This window comes from Tamandua tetradactyla, chromosome 8, assembly GCF_023851605.1.
Source record: "Tamandua tetradactyla isolate mTamTet1 chromosome 8, mTamTet1.pri, whole genome shotgun sequence".
Lineage (NCBI taxonomy): Eukaryota > Metazoa > Chordata > Mammalia > Pilosa > Myrmecophagidae > Tamandua > Tamandua tetradactyla.
This window is the reverse complement of record NC_135334.1, coordinates 36,074,933-36,099,825: the sequence shown is the minus strand read 5'-3', so window position 1 is coordinate 36,099,825 and position 24,893 is coordinate 36,074,933. Positions and strand designations below refer to the sequence as shown.

Sequence of the window (24,893 nt, the reverse complement as noted above, 5' to 3'; positions counted from 1 at the left end):
GAAATGTGATTCATTAGCATAGCACTATACATGTAGTTACTAACTTATGTGTTAAAAATGAGACTTTCGTTCTTAAGGAAATGTTGGTAAAAACTGCCCTTTTTCACCCATTTGGTCCTGGACATAGAAAATTCACATGTTTATGTCCAGGAGGCAGAATTTCCTATTTTCCTTAAGCAATAAAGGCTACTCTTGGAATTGCTGGGGCTGGAGCAAAGCTGGAGACAAAACTTACAACTGACAAATCACTCTGGCCTCAGTGCTGCTTAGGAGAGATTCACACAAAGAGAGGAAATCAGAATTTTTGATAAAGGACTTGACCAAGAACCCGGTCTTGAAAAATGATGTATCTGGTAAGCCATTGAAAAATAAAGGTAATGAGACCTATATACTATTGCCCAGCACAAATGAAAAGGAGCATAAAAATTGTATGGTTGTTTTCAGTGGCTTCAAAAAGGAAGCTACAATGTGCCTTGTGTATGTGTTAAGCAGAGGAGGAGTTGGAAAGGATAAGAGAAATGAATAATAGTAACCAAAAGAGTTATGTTAAGCTAATATTTTGTGTTTGCAAGCAACACTGTAATAATTAGCTATGGGTTTTATGACATGGTACAAAAGGGAAATTTTTAATAAGCGATTAACAAAAACAACTTAGTAAAGACAAAATTGGTTGTGGACTCTAGTAATTCTGAAATCAAGTTTATTTTAGCATATATAACATAAGAAACTGGAGAAATGTACAAGGAGGAAGCCAAATTAGTCAATTATCCATGATAAAATTCTACCTGAAAATATCTCAACAATTCAGAAACTTAAACTGACATCAGGATCTTTGGTCTTTGAGAGTATATTCTGTATGATCCAATATGAGAAATATGTCATTTCAATGAGACCAAGTAGCAAATAAATCTTATTGAAGTAGTAGTTATAAGAGCACCTCGGTATAAGCAATTTAAAATAATATATAGAAAAGGAGAAGGCAATGGTGGTGGATATGTAGATCAGTGCTCAGACTATTGACTATATTCACTGGATGTTGCTTTTGCTCTAATTAATTCTCTGTGGCTATAGCTGCCTTGTCCTCTGTCTTGTGCATCCTGATAAAGTCAAGCTCCAGGGACTGAATGTGGCCCTCAGATACGGGTGCGTCTGACGCCCATTGATAGCAAGAGAGTTCCCTCTTAAATGTGCCATTTTGTCAAATCCACACTACAGGGATTGTTTGGGGAAAAGGCTGAAGGGCTTCATCTGTCTAGAGCTGTATAATAATCAGCTATTGGCTTCCCCCTCTTTTCCTGTCCTTCCCTGGATCTTGTTAATGAGGCGGTTGTTAAATTCAGCTTCCTGGTTAGAGATTTTGTTTAAGGGCTTTGTTTAATACATGCGACAGTTTCCTGAGCAAGCTGGCCCCTGCATGCCAAAAGCACAGTCATTTTGTCCTGTCTTTCAGAACACTGGGAGGGCACTGCAGGCTCACCAGCATCCACCTTACCCTCCACCTCCTCACTCCCTACCCCCAGCCCATCAGAAGCAGGAGACTCATTAGGCTTACATTTTCATTCTTATTCTACTAGGATTCTTATGTATCAAAGCAAACTAAAACAGAGATGGACTAATAGGCCTTTTCTGTATAAATGATCCAGTTCATGGAAGTAAATTAAAAATAATTGCCTTCTTCAGAGCAAGGTCTAGAGGGCATTCCTGCATCAAGTGTCTTTGAAACCTCCCTGCCTTGCTTGTTCAGTTGAGACTACATCTGTTTTCCTATCGGATCTATCTTTTTAAACCAAATCTTTAGGTTAATCGCTCTGGATATAGTGAGACTTGTTTATTGCATTGTTATTATCTAGTCATTAACTGTGGTTTTCTCACAGACTCTGCCGCTTTGATTTATTAGGCAAAATGAGACTCTAAGAAAAACCGGGATCTGTCTATCTCTGTAAGCTTAACCAGAAAATGCAGGGATGTGACCAGCAATCTTCTGTTGTTTTAACTCTCTAGGCCTGCTGTTTGATCAAAACACTTCAGAATAAATGTCATAGAAAAGACTAAGAGTGGATATATAACCACGATAGAAAGTCAGAACTCGGGTCTTTCATGTAGCATTTAAAACAGATGTAATCAGGGAGTGTGTATCAGTGCCTAGGCTTAAAAATGATACAGCAGTGATGAACAGTGACCATCTTCATGGTCAACATAAACAGAGTTATTTATTGCTTAAAGAGACTTTCAAACTAGTTTTTACTAGGCATAAAAATTAAAATACTAAAACGTTTGTGCTATCACCAACAGCTCTCCAATACAGAAAGTCCAGTGTCCAGAAATTATCTATAACTTATTATAGATTCTCCAATATTTGGGTAAGAAAACAACACTAGGTATATTGATGCTGCTAAGCCTACTCTCCCCAAATTCTAATGTAAAAAAGGGAAATAATTATAAGGTGCATGTACTCAGAAACTGAACTATCAGTGAGTGAAAGAACTTAACTCTTACCGGCAATGCTCTTTCAAAATTACCCTCTAAAGAAAATATTCAAAAAATATTCAGATCTTATGCTGAGATAGAAGAGTAAAATCTCTTCTTTCATATTATCACTCAACTATCTCAATACCTTATATTTCTCCTGAAACGTTCTTTCCACATGTACAGTGCTATTTATGATTACTAGCCATGCCATGTCTTTCCCTCTCACCCCTTCTCCATTAGCCCTGGCAGTCCATAGCAGTTGTCAGCGCCTTTCTCTGCCTGAGAAATTTTTAATTTGTTTAAAAATATCTTTTTAGATTGTATTACAATGGAATGAATGTAAAGGTTAAATTAAAGAGAAAGTATCTTCTATTTATTTGACTTTACAATCATTATCAACATTACTAAACAACTTTACTATACTATAGATAGTATAATAGACTACAGTATAGTATAGCATAGTATTTATAGTAAAGTTTCATATTTTACTATCAGTGATACTATAATCTGTTTTAGCATCTACACTATACAATTTACTATACTATCAATTTTGCTATACTTAAATAGAACCCTTTAAGATTAGTTAGGGTAAATTATAGTTTTGGACAATACAGATTTATTGACCAATAAGTAGTTGTTAGAAGAAAATATCCCTTTTAAAGAAATTCTAGTATCTGGCATCTATAAATGCTCAAGTCTAAAGACCCTAATAAGGATTCATATACTTGACCCTACCTAATGTTTGAAGTAAAGTTAAAAAAAAAAACTATAGTCTCTTATACTTCTATTATTCAACAGTGATAATTTTTATTCGAACTTTGCCTTCTCTAAAGATGTTTGTGGGATAGTATCTAAAACAACACAAATGTAGTCATTAAAAAAAAAAAAAGAACTTTCAAAAGAAAGCAGATACCAAAGAAATTGCATCAGTGGGTGAGACCTAGAAAAAATGAAACCCATTTGGACTTGCTGATGCCCTGTTCCAGTAATTCAAGGCAACGGGAACTGATCCTTTGAAACCAGGCACCACATGCTTAGTTTACAGCAGGCAAGTCAGAGCCCCACAGCAAGAACATGGCAGGCGGCAGGAAATACTAAGAAAGGGAATTGCATACCGCATCTTTCATCGGACTTTCAGTAGTTAACAGAAGCACTGGCCTCATAGAACTCTCTGTCCAGTTCTAGATCTGTTTGAAGGTGGATAGAGGTCTCCTGTAAGCCATATTATGTTTCTTCTGATTTGGAGGCTTCGTTAAGGCAGATGTATTGAACTTAATCTTCAAAGTCATACATGAAAAAATACGCTATCCTAAGGAACTATTTCCCCGTGTAAAATATGTGAGGCGTATTTAGTTCATCAGTTCAGGAGTTCTTAGATGGTTTAGAAAGAAGGAGGTTTCTAGACATCATGCATGAGAATACTGTAGTCTACCCTTGGCATTAGTAATGAGTCAGCTGTTAGTGCATAATGTAGAGGCTAGAACAAATTAATAGTACAGAAATTTTAGGCCGAGTATATAATATTACTAAGCAGCACCCATCCTCAAATAAACTTTTAACTTGTCTTCTGGAAATGAGTTGCAGTACATTAGTATACAAATATGGAAGTACTTTCTAACTATTATGGAAAGACATATATTGTTGCTTATGAATATTAACTTCACTTGCTGCCATATTCAAAGATACGTAGATTAATTTTTGTGACACTACTATCTTTTAGAATATATGCTGTCACATTAGTGATTAGAAAAATACACACAAAAAATCTATGCACCTGTTAACATATATACACACAAACAAATACAAATTTCCATTGTCATGAAATGTGTTGGCTATTAGAGATCTTCACGTTTATTGTAGGCACCAAGCATTTTGCATTCACAACTGAGATGTCATGTGATAAAGGCATCAAAGCTACATGTGTCCCAGTGAAAAAAAATAATTGCACTTTAGAATCCTTAAACTCCTCCTCCTCCCCTTTCTGCATGTTGAATATGATAGAAAACATAGCACTTTCCACTGCCATTCGAAATTCTAGATTTTTCACTTAACCCTCTCCTACAATTAAAAAAAAAGTACTAAAATCATAGCTCCCTATGAAGAGGAAAATAATGTTACGTTTTCTGCATTTCTTTAAGACTCATGAGACATTATATATTTTTGCCATTCTTCCAAGAAATGGCAAAACAAAAAACAAAACACTAAAATTATTTACCCTCCTTCATTTGCCAATTCTTTCCACAAATGATTGCTGAGAATTTACCTGCTAGTTTTCAAGTTTTTCACTCTGAGGATACTTTCAGGCTGCAGTAGGTATCATACAGTCTTCAAAAGTTTCTAAAATCATGGTTAACCCTTTATTCACCTCACATTACACTTAGAAGTCACATTTTAGTAACCTGCCTGGGAGAAAGAAGGTAATTTGTGGCCACTTTAGTTTCTACCACTTTAAAGAGGATTAAATTTAGCAAGATAAAACTGCTACAAAAGAAGTTTAAAAGTTAATTTAAGTCCTCACAACCTGATGCGATGATAGATCTAAGAAGAATCTCAATTCTGACAGAACTAAAGCCAAAATTCCAAACTGTTTAGTCCCATAAAATTGTCTCATCGATAAGTCCTATAAAGAGTGTCTAAAAGAAGATACCCCATACAACTCATACTAATTCAGTGGCAACACACGACTAACATGACAGCTGAACCTACAGCCATCACATCAGGCAACCTTAACCTACAAATATCTTTTTCAGAAGTGCATTTTGAAAACAAAGTTGTATCTAATATCAAAGCTCATAATCTGACATTTAATAAATGTGCTGAATATCTATCGATATGCTTACCCTTACATTAGTCGCAATTTAAGTTTCCTTCCTGGTAGATGTCTGGCAGCCATACAAGTTCCATGTTATGTCACTCACCTTTACAGATCATCTCACTGTAAGGAATGGTCTCCAGAAGCAGTTGCAGCTCTAGTGCTTGTGTTAAGAAGGAACAAGAGGGGGTGGGCCATGGTGGCTCAGCAGGCAAGAATGCTCACCTGCCATGCCAGAGGACCCGGGTTCGATTCCCGGTGCCTGCCCATGTAAAAAAAAAAAAAAAAAAAAAAGAAGGAACAAGAGGCAAGTGCATGAAGGTTTCTATTTATTTGGATCCCCATTTCCATGTTGGAGGGTAGCAGCCAGTTGTATGTGATCTAAAGCATCGGGACCAGATGCTTTAGATCACAAGGGACCAGAAAGAAGGCTCTCCTTCTCAGGGGCCTGGCTGTATTGAGATCTATAGAGAGGTGCAACTGAGATACATCAGTGGAAAGATTAAGGCCAGATATTCAAAGTAAAGCATCTGAAAGGATCTCCAAGGCAAGATGTGCATGTGGGGGGTAGGAGTAGATTATGAATCTAGGAATCTTAGAGCTAAGAAAATAGCAAGAGCATCCAGTGTTTGCATGCCTGGAGCTCTGCTTTTACATTGAATCAGATATATCGGTTGTGATCTGGTATATGAATGTGCTGGCCACATGTAAAGTCCCAGCAGCAGGGCAAACATGCTGTCAACATGCTGTCCCAGGGAAATTATCCATATGAGGCTTTCAACATAATGCAACACTGACTGGCAATCATGAGTTGACAGAGCATGGGGGCATAAGAGGCCTAACTTCCATCACAGGAAGAGGCACTAAAGCCATTCCATGATGGAGTGTCCAGATCAAAGGCAAAGAGCTCACGTATGTGTGAGGCTGGTGTACAGAAAACAGTGCTTGCTTGCCTTTAAAATTAACCAGAGTAGATTTGATCATATCAAAATTCAGTGTTATTCTCTTTCTATTGAAATTGCTTCTATTTCCTTATATTCTTCCTTTTTAACATTTTCTAGACCAATATTTAAATAACATAGATGATTTTTGCCCACAAAAGAGTGTTTTGTTTCTTCTGTGCATAATGTAGCTTCTGACCACAGTGACAGAGCTATTCTTTGGCCCTTTCTACACTCAATTATTAAAGAAACTGTGGCGGATTAATTATCTTCCCTATAGGGCCTCAAGTTTTAGAACCATGATTTCTGTTGATAGTAAATGCCCTTAAAGTTTACAATGATAAAGTTGCATGTATTTAGCTTAGGAATGGCTGCGAATTTATCTTCAGAATAAGCAGCAAAATTCAAGTGACAGTTCTTTTATATTTTGTGCATCACTGGTATTGGATATTATTCTCCAAACATACCTTCCTTAAGGAAAGACTACCAGGAAGATTACAACCTGGGCTGCCTAACAGCAGCCTGTGGCAGGGAGGAACCATTAAAAGTTCTGGGAGAGGTCATAAGTATTACATATCAAATAGTCTGTAGGTGCAAGAAAACAAGTATTATAATAATGCTGTAATCTATTTTTACCCCTTAGTGTCCCAGGCCCTTTTTAGCTAAGAGTATGGAAGTATGGGCAGAGAGAGGCTGCATAAGAAGGAAATGAGGGGGCTTCTTATTCTTGGGGTAATTAAGACATGTAAAGAGTATTATAAACACCCAAACAGTAATTTGGAGGAAATTATGATCATCAGTACTGAAAAATTTTCAAGTGCTTATCATTATATTCTGTAAAGCTTACTTTATTGTGGATGATGTAATCTCTTAAATATATAATCCTTTATGATGCTTTAATGTAGTTTTGTACTTATGATGAACATCTAATTAATACATCATAAATAAATAATAGTTTTCCATAAAAGTGAAAATGTACTCATTCGTTTCAGCCAGCATATGGAAGACCACTCATTCACAACTTCAGATATTTTTAGCTTCCTTTTGTCTTTAAAGGTAATATAACCAAGATTGAGGTTGGTTCATGGTGCATGTTTAAGAAAATGAAGTAGTTGTTTAGTAGTTCTTTGAAATGGGCTTGAAACTAGTAACACCCTGGTTTAGAATTATATTCTATTCTAATTTAGCTAGGAATAAGAAGCTGTAGCTCATTTATTTTAACATTTTATTCTTTTCCAAAAAAATGATTTTCATAACTCTTGTTTTCACGATGGAAATAATTTACATCTGAGATCACTTTGCCACAATCATATAGTATTATGTGCTCCTGGCAATACCAGTAGAAACTCACCATTTGACTGTACAAAACACTTTTACCTGGGCCTGAGCCTTCTCAGAAACAAACGCTCTATTGATAGAGACTATATTGTAAATAGTGATTATATTAACAGGAGTTAGACATACTGTGAACACATTGTGTAACCTCCTTAATAACAGAAGTCTTTTTCATGATTAAAAATAGTTTATATTATACAGATAGGTTCCACACTTTCTGAAAACTCATTGTTAGGAGTCAGCCACAGTATCAAATACTCTTTCAAAAAGTTAGTGAAATCATTTCAATATGCTCCTTTAACACCACACAACTCAACAATATAGAAAAATTAAAGGTACAAAAATATTCCCACATCAATTCTGCCTTTCAAAATGTCCAGTACCAGTATGTGGAAAAAATCTATTGGGCCATATCATTTCAATACCACTGAACACACAAAGTCACATCACATCATGTCAAAATAAACTAGACTTTATTTAGCTCTCCTTTTTGTTGTTGTTTATTTTGAGGTACTCAACAGAGAAATTGACCCAGAGATAAGTTTTTACAGAAATTTTAAAACTTCACTCTGTTTGTTCTAAATATTTGATAATAAGTCAAAATAAGAGTTAAATTGGAATCAATCAAATAAATCTGAAACAAACAGCATCTCACTTTTAGAGTAAATATTCAGTGAGTGGACCCCCCTTCTCTATTGCTTCACTTCACTGAAGATTGAATAAAAACTGTCAAGAATTACCTGTAGGGCCTCTGCTGTTAAATAATTCTAGATGTTTCCCATTTGTGGCTAAGAGATATACAGCTTCTGAATATCCCTTTTTTGAAGGAGTGACAGTCCAGAATCCTATTATTAACTAAGAGAATTCATCATTAATTTCCCAGCACCTAGCCTCTCCTCTTTCCAGGCATCTGCAATTAGGACAAAAAAAATTAATCAGCAAGTATAGCAGTTCTTTGTTGCCAGTTGCCTTTATCATGAAAAAGAGAGTCAAAAAATATATATGAGAAAGAGAAAACTTAAAATGAAACCCAGGTATCTGGAGTTTTAATATATCATTTAATTGAAGTTCTTTTTTTTTATTTATTCACTTTTAAAAGAAGATTTTTAAATAGGGCTTCATGTAGAACACTAAAAGTTACTGAGTAATGTAGTTTCTGGGCAAAACAAATAAAATGCATAGCATATGCTATAAGCATAGCATTATCAAACCACTTCCACATATATTTTTTCACTCAATACTTTTAACAATCAACCCTCTTATTATTTTGTTATAGAGGAAGAAACTGCATATTAGAGACGTTAAGTGACTTGCCCACAATCCCATGGCTGAGATTAAAACTATTTTCTGATTCTTTCCAGTGCTCTTATGGGAAAAGAACAGAAAAGGACTTTTTAGTATAAATGCATTTACTCCTGAAAACCTACTAAACTGTTTCTGTGATTCTCCAATGCTGTAGTTTGGGCCACGTGAATAATTTCAAGGCATTGTGAAAATATCCATATAAAGCTCAAGAAACTATTAACATTTTATTTATATTTACAACTAAACAAACTCTTGTCAAGTGAAGAAATCACAGAGATCAATTTCAGATCAGCAGAAAGAAGGCTTGTCCAACAATTAAAACTGGTCAAAAAAGGAGAGAGGGAGAACGGCCCTTTGAAGCCCAGCATCAGAGTGGTTCAAGTAGAAGTAGAAGAGATTCTCACATCTCCTGAAGAAGAGATCATAATGGGTGACCTCTAAAGCCCCCTCCCACTTTGAGAGTCTGAAATTCCGAGTCATACCCTGACTACGTTTAGCAAAACAGCCAAAGAATTATTTTATACCTCTTCGAAGTTGCAGACACTTAATGCACTTGGGGATAAATCCATTTATTCCCAAAACATCAATAGAAGCTTGTTTGGTTTTGGAATTAAATGTCACTTTTTTAGTAAAGAGCTACTTTTTTTCACAGTCTGTCTACATTGTGAAATGCAAAGGTATTTAAGGAAAACCTGTACAAACCAACACAGCTAGAGATCTCGTATGCCTGCTTATACTGACATTTAACATTATGTGTTGACATCAAACTTTTGGCAAAGCACAAATCTGACACATCTACTGGATTATATAAGGGGGAAATAAAACAGTGAAAGTGAAGCATATGCATATAGAAGGACTTACTTTGAATTTTTTAGAACAAAACTATATATTTCATATCTAGATATGATAACAATCAATGCATGTAATGTGGCATTCTGTGGTGTTTCAATATGAAATACTTGAGAAGGTGATTTTTAAGGGCACCATAATAACATTGACAACTTCAATACTACTGATTTCTTTTTCATTTTTCACTTCATCACAAATGGCAATCAGTTTACGCCCTGAAGCGTGAAGACTGCACAGCCACTGCAATTTCATCCAATCCAGGCAGCATAACTGCAATTGCTCTTATTCATAGATGCCCAGATTACTTCCAAATACAGAAATATTTTCTTAAAAACTCAGTCATATGAATGACTTCCATGGATAATTAGGTGTTTTATAAAACACAATGTATTATTTTCCCATTTTAAGCACAGCTTTACAATTTCAGAATGAATTTGTTTGGTATAAAGCAGGTACTCTTTTTTCTGTATGTTATTTGGAATTTGTAGTGTTTAGTGGATAAAATACTGGTTTGCCATAATAACCATTTCTAGAATATCCATTGAAGATAATAAATGATGTTAAAGTTCCCAAGGAAGAACACTAGAAAAAATATGGATGTCTGTAGCTGGAGTTTTACTATGCCATATTTACATCATGTGACTTTAAGATGATTAAAATTGATAGGATGACTCTAATGCTAAACAAATGGTAACATTCATAGATGGAAACAAGATTGCATTGTATATCATAGAATCTGCCATTTAGTGTTATTTTCCCTGCACATTTTCATTATGACCATTACAGTAATGATGACAACATCTCTCATTGTGATGTCTCTGGAATACAATGTGATAACGTGAGGTTCCAGAGTGCATCCTTTTTCTCATTTGATGTCATTTTCCTTGATAAAGAATTTTAATAAGTTACCCAAAGTTAAATAACAATAGCACATGATCTCGTATGGGTTCAAGCTCATTCTTGGTCTCCACTTTCCTTCATGTCTCACAGAATTCAATCAATTGTCTGGTATTTGGTTGTTTTATGGGAGCCAATCAGCATCTCTAAAATTATGCCAAAGGGTAACTAGGAACTAATGCTATGCTGTTATTTAGAGAGCAGCCTCAAAAAAGAACAAAGCAATTTAAAGGAAAAGCCATATCCAAGATGGTATAAATAAAAAGGAAATAAACATTTAATAACTACCTCGTATGTGTCAGGCACATGTATACGAATATATTTTCTGACTTAACCCCAGCCACTCCTTGAGGTTGGTAGTATTATCTTTATCTGGACAGATGATGCTGCTGAAGCTCAAGATCAAATAGCTGATGAGTGACAGAGCTGAAACTGTAGCCTATTTCTAATTCCCAAACCTACGCTCCTTTCACTACCCTACCTCATTTTTCTCCAAAGGCACTAGAATTCCTAGTTAGCCACAGACATACTAAGAAAAAAAATTCCCATCTTTAGCACCTATGATTCCCTGTTTTGAAAAAAATCAAACAAGCACGTAGTTTCTGATAGTTTCACCCAAAGTTTTCTGTAATCCACTCATCTAGTGGCCTGTTAAGATATTTTCATTTTTACAAGATTATTATCCATATCAGATTCAGTATGGCTTCCAAATATGGTGTTGCTTGCATACTATCATTTTACTCTCGAAGGATATGAAGAACATCAGGGAAATGGGCTGGGAACAATCCACTGTGCCTCCTTTTCCCAAAGGAGCTCTATCTCGGTCCTTCCCAGATGCAGCCAAATAACCCCAACAATTCCCTTCCATGAATTTCCCTGCTCTAAGGCAGTCTTCAATTTATTAAAGCTCTCTGACAAAACAGACTGACTGAAAAGCTGTCAGAACTTTTCTTTCCCTTATGCAGCTAATGTTCATTCCCCTTTGGCTTAACCCTTGAAATGGACTTTCAATTCAGTAAAAGCCCCAGTATATCAGACAGTTGGTAGTGTCTTGTGAGACCTGAGAAAGGGGTTGGCCAAAACTGAACTTGACTTTAATACAAGACCATGTTCTATTATTGTTTAACTTTGGGTATTTCTCCCCTAGGAGGAGGACAGAGGAGATCTAACCAGCTCCAGGACCAAGGTAAGAGGGGAGTTTTCTTTCAAAAGAATGGGTTCCATCCATTTGAAGGAAACCCCTCCCCCACCTTTTTTTCCCCCTTTTCTTTATACTTTCATATTTTTTAACCCACTGGCACTAGGAAATCAGCTTGCCTCTTGTGCATAATCGTTATTTTACAGATGTTATAGCAGGGGAAAAAAAACCTTCACACACTTAGATCAGTAACATGCTGATACATTTATGTTTCCATCACCAGTAAATATTAGTACCACTCTTCCATTAAGGATTAGGTTCTTAAATAGCCTTAGAAAATTGTTACCTACTAATTTCTATTTATACAGAATATGAATAGTTTCTGCCAATCAAACCATAATGAGTAAAAGGTTATAAAAATATTAATACTGAAATTCAAAGTATTATTATATAAAATTAATCATTACTAAAATTTTTAAAGTTTGTTAAAAGGCAGCTGATTTAATTTAATAATTTATATTTTGAAATATGGTTAGGATGGACTTTTGAGCTAAAGTAGTATAGACAATCACCAAGATTTTCAAGGTATTGTATGCAAACTATGATCAGGAAAATAAGAAGAGAGGGAGGAAATATTGTCATGAACATTATTTCTCTAAGCTAATAGATGCTTATCTCCAGACCTCTTCTATTACATTTTATGGTTTCCTACTGTAACCTCTCACTTTTATGTTGTTGTCCATGAAAGGCTTCAGCATCCCTGCCCTTGAAACTCTGTTTCACATTGGTTCTTCATTACCCTAAAAGCTTAAGGGGGGAATCAGGTGAGAGGATTTAAAAATCACTCAGACTTTGAGGTTTTAGAAGAAAGATGCACCCTGTGGAGGTGAAGGGATGAGCTTCCTGATCCTATTCAGCAATATTTCTTTGTTTTCATTGCCCTCCATGAAAGCTAGATCATGAGTGACCCAGCCGAGTTTTCAGGAAGAATTAGGATTAGGTAACTGAGACACATAGGGTTCAGCAAGATGGAAATTTTAGAAAAGGAGGAACATACAGGAAGAATGATAATTCAGGCAACTTGTGGCCAGGAAGAAAAGTCATCATCTTTCGGAAATACAGTTGGCCTGAGTTCTACCATTTTTTTACAGAGGTGTTGTTCAGAGTAACCTTATAGTTAGACCTGTGGAGGTTTTAATAAGACAGAATAATTTCAGCAGGATATATTTTTGTTAGGAACCTACTGTGCTGTGAGCATGATCCACAGTCATGTGATTAGGGGCATATACGGAATAGGAATTTGATTTTAAAACCAACACATGTTTTTTTTTTTTGTAGATAATTATATTGCACTGAAAACCAAATCCAGAAACCTAATAATGAGACTTTGCTATCATATTAATTACCATATTTGTTATCATATTAGTCAGGGAAAACCTGATTTTGATTCTCTTGCTCACTAACTCCTTCAGTGAACAGTACAGGATAAAGTTGAATCAAATTATTCATTGCTTATTTTCAAGATGCCAGATATATGGAATCTCATCCTAAATAATCATATTAAAATGAGGAAATTGTCGCAAGATGTTTTAGTGGATGTGGACACCTTAGATTTCAGATTTTGGTGTCTATAAACATTAATTTTATCATGTAGATGGTGTGTACATTGATTCTTATGAAATAGTTTGTGGTAAATATTCAGACAACAAATTGTTGACGGTTTTGCAGGGACTTGGTTCTTTGGGATAACCTTGAACTAAAATTGAGATGAAACCACTATTTTTGGCTTTGTTACTCAGAATGAAAACTGTTGAGCTTATATTAATTTCATTCAATTTAAAAGATGTATTTTAAAAGATTTGTTGGATGCCCCCAAAATTGGTAGCTTAAGAAGTACTCTGTTTCTTGGAATCAACAATGCCATTCCGACCAAAAGGGGGAAAAGAAGTGTAACAAATAAGGTATCGGTGGCTGAGAGAGTTCAGAGTCAAGAGGCTACTCTGGAGGTCACTCTTCGCATGCTTCAGTTAGACATTGCTACCTATCATAACTTACCAAACCCCAGCCAAAACCATTCCAGCCAATCCTAAAGAACACTTAGAGTATTATATAAGATTCTACAAAGGTTCCATGCACCAGGGTACCTCCCCAAAACCTACAACCTCCAGATGGGTCCCTGGACCAGATTAAGTCCTGAAATGCAGAGGGGCCAGCCTCTTCAGAACATCAACGCATTCCATCCCCTTAATCCCATATTATTGACAGCCCCTTCCAAGATGCATAAGTTAGAATGAATATAGCCCAAATACCCCTAAACAGTGGGAGAAAGATCAAAGGTGATGATGGAGTTATACAGAAAAGGTAAGGTTTAACATATGAGTATGACAGCTGAATCATTACAGTGATATTTCTTTAAGCCTTCACTACCTTAGAGCAGCTAAAATAAAAATCTAAAATTGTGAAATTGTGGGGGAAAAAAGTACTCTATTTCTGACAAGGAGCAAATAACTGAAAGACTGTGATATGTTCAAGTGTGAACGCAAATAGAAACAAATGTAAGTGGAACTACATAAGAATTTAAACTTTTTGGAACTTTATTCTATTTGAATTATTTAATAAAAATAAGTGAGCATTAAAATATGTTTCAGTTTTGAAATATGATTACAAATCCTATAGCTCTCAAAAAAAAGGCAGCTTTTAGTGTCTTCATTTAGAATGGCATAAATTTAAAATCTTTAAGGACCCATTGATTTAGAATTCTTAAACTCAAGCCATTTTGAGAGAGTAACATAAACCACACATGCTGGGATGGAAGGGTAATTCCATGGTAGAATTCTCACCTGCCCTGAGGGAGAACCAGGTTCGATTCCTAGACCATGTATGCACTTCCCCCCGAAAAATAATAATAATAACTCAACAAATGGTGCTACAATAACAGGATAGTCACATAGAAAAAGAGTAAAATGTGACCCTCACCATACAGCATATAAAAAAACAAAAACAAAACAAAGCATGCTGTCCTAGGTATGAGTTTTCTATATTGTCCTGAACCTTGAATGGCAAGTTGAAATAGTTTCCTCTCAAGATCCCATTAACTCAGATGGATATAATCCCTATTTATATAAGAAGCCTTATTTTTATTATCCAACTTCCTTTTTCCATTCGTAATATTTTCCCAATGAACCAAAGCCCAAGCCAAAAGTTGGGGTAGGTGAAACAATGTCACACATTTTAAGTTATTAAGAGTAGTATTCAAATACTTGCCTAGTGCTGAGGAAACTAAAATCTTAAATCCAGAGAAGAATTGATAGTGTGATTTTTACTTTGAAGAATATGATGAGAAGCTTAAAATATTTGTATATGAAGGTTAACTAACCATATTTAGTAAGTTAAAGGCATATTTAAAAATACAGTAAAATAAATCTTAATAGAGATAAACCAAACGTACAGCTGGTTTTTACTATCTGTTGATAATAAACTTAATTTCTGAAAATGTACTGAAAATTGTACATTTTAAGTAGTAAATTTGTAACAGAAGTTCTCTAAAGATGATGTGTTTTATTTGCTAAACTTCTATTAGACCTGAGCTATACAAATACCACTATTTGGGATTTTCATATTGGAATTTAATTGAGAATATTAGATTCCTCTTGCTATTCACAATAAACTTGTGTTTGATTTTCATATTTAGTGTTCTTCCCTTTTCCATCTACACAAAGTGGTTAAGTGACCCCTTTAACCATCTATAATCTCAGCAAATATCTTCCTAAATTATTTTGTTTTTAAGATGGATCAAATTGTTTGGCATTATTCATACAGATAGCTAGTGTCATAATATTTGTATGCCTCTCTTGCCAACATTTAATAGACAGTTTTGAAGGCTTTTGTTTTGTTTGTTCTGTTTTGAAGCACTCTTCACACCAGGCACATCATTCCAAAACCCACTAGGTTCTATTATCAAAATATTTCCTTTTATTGTACAGTAAATTATTATTTCATTTCTGATGGTTTGCTTGCAACATAGCTCCTCAAGTTAATTCACTTGGATATCAATTTTACATGTAGTTATTGCATTCCTATTACATTTCCTGCCTTGCTTTTGGCACTGAAAATGTTATAAAAGTCTCATAAGGCACAGTCATTGCCCTCTAAGATGAAAAGAAGATGTACACAGATAGTGTTACAAAATAAGGTATGCCTCAAAGCAAATGCAAATGGTCCAGATAAAGTTGTTATACTTTAAAGGTGTTATACTTTAAAGAAGCACGAGATAAATAACATCTAGAGTATTTTGGAAAGGACCTTATAAAGATGCTTCAAATTTATTTGTTAATAAACAAGTATTAATTGAATGAATAAGGGAATGAGTGATTATCCCTGGAAAATGATAAGGAACTTGAGAAAGCTAAGGAAAAAAAAAAAAGAATTCTTTGTGACAGTACAACATGAGTTTAGAGTGAATTCTCAACAAAGTTTTTTGAGAATTTTAAGGAAACTAGCCTAGCTATACCAAGAGAGAGTCTGACAGTATACTTTAAAGAAATGTGTAAACTGAGTTATTGTGAATCCTTGAATGTCAGAAAGAATTTGTGTACTCAATAGTATATATGAGTCACTGAAGGTTTTCAAGAGACATAGTGCTATAAAAAGCAGAAAAGGCAGGTTATTCTGACCCTGGGTTACAAGAATGCATTAGGAGGCCAACAGATCACATTTGAGTTGATAAAGGATTCAACTAAGGTGATGCCAGTGAAAATGAAAAGATGAATTTGGGAGATACTTTCAAGAAAAAGAATTCTCAGTGGATAATCATGTATAGGAAAGGAGGGAAAATGAAAATTCAAAGATAAGACTGAGTTTTATGGTTAGGCCCTGTTATTTTATTTTTTGCTTTTACAGTTCAATTTCTTCTGTGTAATATTTTCTAATCCATTATACTGGAGCTTCTTTGTAATGCTGTTCTTGGGCATCCAAGGTTTTATGTCCCAAAAGATAGCATCAGTCCTAAGTTACTAAGAGCCTTGTATATAGTAAGATAAACCTACCTTATTTTTAAACTTGGAAGAAAAAAAGTTGTTACCATCTAGTCAGATCAAATCATCATACAGGTTTTTGGTGTTGCTTTTCAAAGAAAATTACCTACTGCCCTTCTTGGGTATTTGGGAAATAGTTTAGTTGACAAGACCACCTGCCTTTGAAGTTATATCTTGAGTCAAGGAGTATTTAGCCACAAAGAGCAGAAGTTGCCAATTTACTAGTGCAGGAAATATTTATAAAACTATATGAATCAAAAAGCCTCCAAAGCTTCATCAGAGTTGGCCCCTACTAAACATGACAAACTTCTCCAGAAAAGGTAAGGCTCCCTTATAGGAAAAGTTTCCTTATAACGTATAGAAAGGTTAACTGGGCAGGAAGGAACGCTGACAGGTAGCAAAAGGTATATTCCATTGTGGGAAAGAGCACTGGACCAGAAAGCAGAAGACCTGCATCCCAGCTGGGCTCTGGTGGGCAAGTCACCTAACTTTGACCAGGCCCTGGGGACCACATCTGTAAAATGAGAAGGTTGGAGATCACCATCAAACTATCTTTGGCTGAAAGATTCTAGGATCCTAGGTCTTTAAAGCAATCGATGAAAATGTTTAGAATCAACAAAGGCTGGAAGAAGTAAACATGATCCAAGATTGTAGCATGGTTTAGAATTCTGGAAATCGTATAAGGGGAATAGAAGCATGGTTTAGAAAATGAGGGAACCCAATGTCAGGGACAGGGACAGCGAAAAATTAGGTATAGTGTGACAGGCACCGTTCTGCTGGCCAGCTCACATGCTGTGACTAGGACAGTGATCAGCTCCTATATTTTTGAAAATTTACATTAGAATAATAATGATCACAAAATTAAACAGTGAATGATATTCAGAGATACTTGAAGCACTTTTCACTCTAAGTAGCTAGAGCCTAATCTTGAAACAAAGCTCCCTTTTGTATGATTTGATCACAGATGGTGATAGCACCGAAGGAATAACACGGGAAGGCATTATTTCTGGATAATTTTAAACAGCACCCCAAGGCTACCCCAAATAAAATAAAAATTACATTATTGAATGTGAATAACTGATATTGTCTTATATTATGTAAGTATAACTACAAATATCTTTAGACAGTTGGGGTTTTGTTTGTTTGGTGTTTTTTTTTGGGTTTTGTTTTTGGTTTTTATTTATTTAACGTAACAGTCTTAAAAAAAAAAAAAAAAAAAACCATACCCTATATGCTTCCAGAGTGGCCACAGATTGAGGTTAGCTCCCTAGAAGTCCCTGTCAGCCAAACCACAGCCTGTAAGCTTCTTTCTATATCAAAATCCAGGAGCCACCTTAGTCACAGAAATGTTTTTTATTCTCTGTTCTCCAATAGACACCCTTGAAATTGGTCATTAATTTTAAAATAAGTGTTAGAATATAAAATAGATATTTTAAATCTGTGTTCATGCTCACCTTCCAAAGTCTGAGAGTCCTGAAGTTGTATGCCAGTCTGTAGTTTTGTATGTTTCAGCATTTTTCTTGTCCATAGCTTTCATCATATTCTATAAAGGGTCTATAATCCAAAAAAGTTTAGAAAATTCTGCTTTGAGACCTAAACTTGACAAAATCATGAAACTAAATCCATAAATTATTTGTAAGGATTACCTCAAAAAACACTCAAAGCTAAAAATATAATTAAATGTTTCATTACTTACAGTACCTAGCTGATGCTCCTGGCAGAGATCCTCATGGAATTCACAGGGCTCCTACAAGGAATCACATTCCTCAGACACATAAGAATTATTCACACAAATACCAAAGAAACAATTCCTGGAATCTAGTCCAGTATTTAACTTTTTCAGTTCTAGACTCACTTGGAATATGAAATGTAAAGAACCCTACAGATCTTTGCAAATATCTCATCCAAAGTCCAAAGCGAAGACAGTAAATACTTCCTTATTAATCTGGTGTTCAAATGTTCATGCTAAGTCTGAATTGTCTTTCCGCCTAAAAATTTTTTCTTCCTAAATTTTGATGTTAACTTTTGGATCAATAGTGCCATTTTATGCAAGTCTTACTTGTCATTGCATAAGCAAATAGAATGAAAGCAATTTGTATTTTCTAAAAACTTTCACATATATGAAAGAAAGAGCAGTTTAGACCAAATTCTGCCTTTGGAAATGAGTGCACAAATCCACTGAAGCAAAAAGAGTCTTGTGCTTGTCTACTGGAAGGAATAATTTAAGAAGAAAAGGAATAGAATAGCTACAAGTTAAATTGGAAACTTAGTGGAGCATTGATAACGCTGAGAACTGGTTACCTTTCCAGGCCTTAATAGCTGATAAGGAGAACTGTGAACTCGTGACTTTCCTAAAGATCAGACATATTTTAGCTCTTAATTTATCATTTAGCAGTCTATGGTTTTTATTTACTCTTTCATATTTTCCTGATTGATATCATAGCTATTTTCCTCAATGGGTTAAATGACTTTATACAAAGCTCTGTGGTTTGCGGTAAATCCTCACTTCTGCTGTCTCTCTCCACCCTTATTTGGGGGACATCATTAATTAGACCACACGAGTAAAATCCTGTGTGATATCTGCTCCTCCCTACCTGTGTCATCCTTGTCATGAGGTATAGGCTTTTACGTATATCATATAAACAATTTGCATCTCTTGTGACAATACTGACAATGCAGGCTTCATTTAAATAACTTAGAATGAACAGTCTATTCAGAGTTGGTTATCGTTCCTTTTTCAGTAAATTACTATTTTCTCATTATGCTTGTTCTGGAAAAATTTATGCTGGTATATATATATACGGTATGATGGGAGATAAAAACAAATTTCATTTTTTTAATTCCTATAGAAAAACTGACATTTTTCTTGGGATCTCTAATACTTATTTGCAAACAGATAGTTGCCATGGAATCTCTTTTTCTAAAAACAGAAGTATATAAATATTATTTTTTAATGGCTCACTTAGCAGGATTCAAGCCTATTTACAGTCATTTCCATCTAATTAACCCTAAGGGAAAAGACTCACCTTGTGTGTATGTAAATATGTGTGAAACAGCCATTCATCTTCTTCCCTAGGCCAGTGGAAGTTCTGTTAACCTCCTGCAGATCCTAGCTGTTGGGGAATAATGCTAATTGATGCATTATTCATACTTTTCTGCCTAACCTGTTCCCCTCCAATAAGTTAGAACCTTTGTAAAGCCAAATGTAACACATGTCCTCCAGTCGGTGACCAGAGGCACAAAACCGAGGGAACCAAAGCAAACTACAATCAGGAACAGTGGCTGTTTTTCTGAGATCCTCAAGAATGACTCCTAAATTATACCTCGTTCTCAACTTTGATTTGATCCGAAATAGAATATATATTTTGGTTTGCATGCTATTTCAGGCATGAGAGTCTGAAATAATTCAGAGTTGTTTTTTTTTTAATTTACTATTTAAGTACTGTTGCTCATTGTAGAAAATTCTTAGTAGATAGGGAAGAATAAAAAACAAAATGTAATCCAAAGCAATCATGATCCGTCCACCCCTGTTGTATTTCCTTCCAATATTTTCCATTAATACTGACTATATAACAGAGTTTATTCGTAAACTGAGATCACAATGAATATACAAATTTCTTTTTTTCATTTACAATTTTACTGTAACTATTTTTCCTTGTCAGTAAAACATTTAATAGTTTTAAAACATTCAGTTATATGGATTATGGGTGCTTATCAATAGTTTCACCTCTGGAGATTTGAAAGCTATGCAGATATGCTGCCCCCAATCTGGAAGAATTTGGTCTGGGCCTCTGGTATGTAATAAGTGGTTGTGATATTCAATCAGGCTTGAGAACACTGGTGTGGATCAAAATCTAATTCTCCCCTTCTTTTGGACACGTAGATGCTTTCTATATTTTGCTCTATGAATATGCTATGAAATGTATCAAATTATTTTGCCAACACCTTTGATTAATTCCTTAGGATCGATTCTTGTAAAGTGGAATTATTGGATCAAGGCATAAGAAATTGCTTCAAAACTTTTATTGTATAAAGCCAAATTACTTCCTTTCCAGTTCTTAAATTCTACCAACAGTGTATGAGGATGCTTACCTTATTCAGTTCTTGACTATATTGAGCATTATCTTTATTTTTATCTTTGCCAATATGAACAATAAAATGTGAATTTGTATTACTTTAATTCACATTAGTTTAATTCTAAGTAAGTTTATTATATGATTTTATATGATTTCTATTTCTTGCATAAATTACCTGGCTGTGAACTTTGCCCATCTTAAAGGGGATTTTAAAATTTCTTTACAAAATTATCTGTTGACTCATAAAATTTTAAGGATTTTAAATATATGCTAAATTTTATTGGGGACTATAAAGAAAATCCCTGACATCATTTAAATAAATATTTTGGATATTTTAACATCTGGTATGAGGTGCATAGTATGATCTAATGAAGAGAGAATTCTAGCAAAGAGAGCTCAGGCCTAAAACTGAGAAGACTTTTCTCAAGTGTTACTAACTAATGCACCCTTTCTTATAATAAACCACCAGCGCTATCGCACATACAATTGCCAACTCCATTAACCCACACACTGCTGATATCACATCCAACAATAGGTTCATTCTATCAAGTGAAGAGTAATTGAATTTTTCACCAGATTAAAGAGAATATTGTGAATTTTTATTCTACAAACTATATGTGCCCTGAATAGTCTGTGTGCAGAAGACATTAGCTAAATCAGTGGGTTTATATCGTCAGGCCTTTATAATATTCACAAATCCAGGGAATCATAAAAATACTGCTCTGAACTTGAACTATTTAAGCATACCCAATTTACAGAGCTAGGCCTTTTATCACATGTAAACTTTAGTACCCCATTGACAGAAATTACACTATAAGTATGATCTAGAAGTAAATATAATCAATAAGGCATGGAATGAGCCATGGAGTGATTCCAAATCTACAGAATTTAATGATGTCATTTATGGAAGGGTATAGGATAAGAGATAAATTGTCTTACCCTGGATTAAGCATGCTATTTATAAGAAATCTTACTTTGCATTAGACTAATTAACCCAAAATTAATAAACAGAAAAAGTTCAGGTCAATTTGTTCCCTTTTTAAAGCTGCTGCTGTATGTGACATTCCAACAAGAATGTCATTGACAAAAGTGGGTCCCAAGTGCTAGGGCAATGAGGTATGAATTTTCATAATCTCAAAATTCAGGGAGTAAATTCCAGGAATAAAAAGCCTTGGATGTTTTCCAGGGGTCCTAGAATTTAACCAGGTGAGCATTTTCTTTTCAGCCCTGAATCAAGTTCCCCACCATCTCACCACTCTGAAAAAACGTATTTGGAGAAGGGTTTTTCCTACCTAGACTTCCTCTACCTAAGGAATAAAAGGCAAAGAAATAAACAGTTACAGATATCCTATTTCAATTTATAAAAGTTCTTTCAACACACCTATGTTCTCAAATGTGGTTTACACATCCAGAGAGAATGTGGTTACTTGTTGTTAATACCTCTCCTTTCATTTTTAAATAGAAAACGATCCATTTCAATTGAATTTATTATGTAAAAGTTGCATTTAATACAATAAATAGAATAATTTAGGTAAGAAATAGTCCACAATATTCTTCTTCTTTTATCTCTTTATCTTTTTGACAGATCACTATTATAGTTTCTCTTGTGCTTACTCTGGGCAAGAATTATATATATATATATATATATATATTATGTATATATATGCATTTCTGACATTGATTTTGAAATCTATGTCTGAGATATATGAAGGGGAGTAAGTAGTAAAATGTGCTGCAAGGATGGCCTGCTCTTTATGTCCCTCATTTAACTGACTCTGGTTTCTTTTGCCTTGTTTACAACTACTCCTTCATGATTCCTTTTTCTTTTTGCCTGGAGAAAAATACTTTTTAACCTATTCTGGCAAAATGAGTAAAATATTTATATATATTCAAAAGCTATTTGATTATTCTTATCATTAACATGTAAAAGTAATGCATTCCATAAAATGTAACAGGTCTCCTGTCGGTCCTTGCATATGTGGTTTATGTCACAGTTTAAATGACAATCCAAGAAGACCTTTAGACCTACATTTATTGTATAAGGAAATTTGTTAGACCGTTGTAGGAAATAACTTGCACTGGAGACTATTTCCAAATATTAATTACAAAGTGTCTTCCACTATACATCATTAAAGAAATGTAAATTTCATAGTGCAGGATTAGGTGGACTTTATCAAAAGACCACATGTTTCTGGAAGGGCTTCATGGTACTAATTGCAAACTGGACACAGAATTGTTTGTTGGCCAAGTGCATAGTATTTACCAAATATATACATAATATGCATATAGCAGTGTGAAACTAAACTGTTTTTACATGGCCTATTAGATGGTATTAGAAAGACAATGTTTTAGAATGGTTTTTAGAAAGCTTTATTCCAAGCAATTTTCTCAGCATAAAGTTTTTCTTTTCCTTATCCATTTCTTTATTTTGCTTTTTTTGTTTTCTATTGTGCTGTGAAACTGTCTTTGGAGATGGCTAATAACCCTGTTAAATAACCCTCTCATGGAATGGCTTCAGTTTTTTAATGGAAGGAATGTTCTAAACCAATATATAAAATAATTGGGATACCACTTCATTTAAAAAGCCTAATATGAATGTTTCAGGCTAAAATAAAGTGGATTATAAAATAATTTTCTCCATATAAAATTTTAGTAGTTATTTTTAATTCTGAAAGACAAATGTACTTAAGTTTCTTGGGTACACATAATAAATTACTTCCTTTCCTCCCAACAGAATTTTTTAGTAGATGTGTCCACACTGAGTTTACACTTATCCTATCTTTTATCTTTGGTCCTTTTGGTGATTAAACTGACAACCTGGTGATGTTGGCTTTAGGAAGTGTATTAATTTTTTTGCAGCACTTGCTTGACAATGTAAAAACAGCTGATTATTTAATTAGCACGTAGTAAATGGCATCTAACTTTTAAAAAGAGTTAATACTCTCAAAGTGTGTGGTTTAGTCGTGGGAAGTGTGTACTCTTCAGGCAGATCAGACCATCACAACCCTGGGAGATACACCTCTTACCTGAAGTAGTCCAAATACATTTTAAGAGAATAAACGCATTAATAGGCTGATTAGGGGTAAAATATACAACACCCTTGATTAGCTAAATGATATTTCATTTGCAAATGCAAGTTCAAATACTATTAATTAATATGGCCATTTTGTTTTATTTTATCGAGAATACATTTGACCATAAGTAATCACAAATTCAGTTTTTATCAAATAGCAGAGCACAAACTGTACCCAAGTTCTCTCAGTATATAAGCCTTCCCTAGAATTAAGAGAAAGTTTATTAGATACTGGGAAAAATCACTTGAAATAAGTCACTCAAAAATTGTAACTTGAAAGCAAGAAAGAAACCAAATACATGGGAGACAAAACCTTTGACACTTTTTTTTTAATCCTCTTAGAAAATAACTAGAATATGCTACTACCAACCCCCAACACAGATTAATTTGGAGAAAATCTAATAATCTAGAATTTTTTAAAAATTTGTTTTGCAAAATATCTCTTCACATGCAGTGTGATTTGCTGGGGTTATGGTACTTAATTTACATTGTGATCCTAGATTCTAAATAACTTTAGAATCAATCCAAAATTCAAATATAAAAGCTTTATCCCAAAGAAATGTTGCTACCTGCCTCTTGACTATCCCATAACTTCCACCCTGTGAAACTACCAAACCTAAAATCCTAGATTCTGAAAACAATTAAGCACCAAATTAAACCTACACGAATATAATTAACCATACTCCTTGTTATCAGGAAATCAGTATACAAAAATCATTGGCTGGTTTGTTGGTTTGTTCATGTCATTTGTTTTTCCTTCTGTGAATAATTTTCATGCCAGCCTCTTTCGAGTTGTTGACATTCTTAGTAGCAAAGGAGTTCAAGACCATTTTTCTCAATTTCTAGTAAATTCAACTGTTTCACAAAAATTAAAATCCATGTAATTGGTTGATGGGATTAGTTATTGGACAATAAACGAACTGTGAAAGTGAACGGCACCAATTACTGCATGTTTAATAAATTTG

At 34.5% G+C, this 24,893-nt stretch overlaps 1 protein-coding gene across 3 annotated transcripts in view; it reads left to right on the top strand.

Moving 5' to 3' along the window:
* The window catches only part of GRIA4 (glutamate ionotropic receptor AMPA type subunit 4), a 393,417-nt gene that overhangs the window by 352,684 nt on the left and 15,840 nt on the right, over positions 1–24,893 (top strand). The window contains exon 15 of one of the 3 annotated variants that reach the window (XM_077113094.1): positions 11,756–12,135. The exons of the other annotated variants lie outside the window; for them this stretch is intronic. Within the exon in view, the coding sequence (XP_076969209.1) occupies positions 11,756–11,777 (22 nt within the window). The 3' untranslated portion in view covers positions 11,778–12,135. Of the gene's footprint in view, positions 1–11,755; positions 12,136–24,893 lie in introns of those variants that run through there. 3 annotated transcript variants of the gene reach the window in all.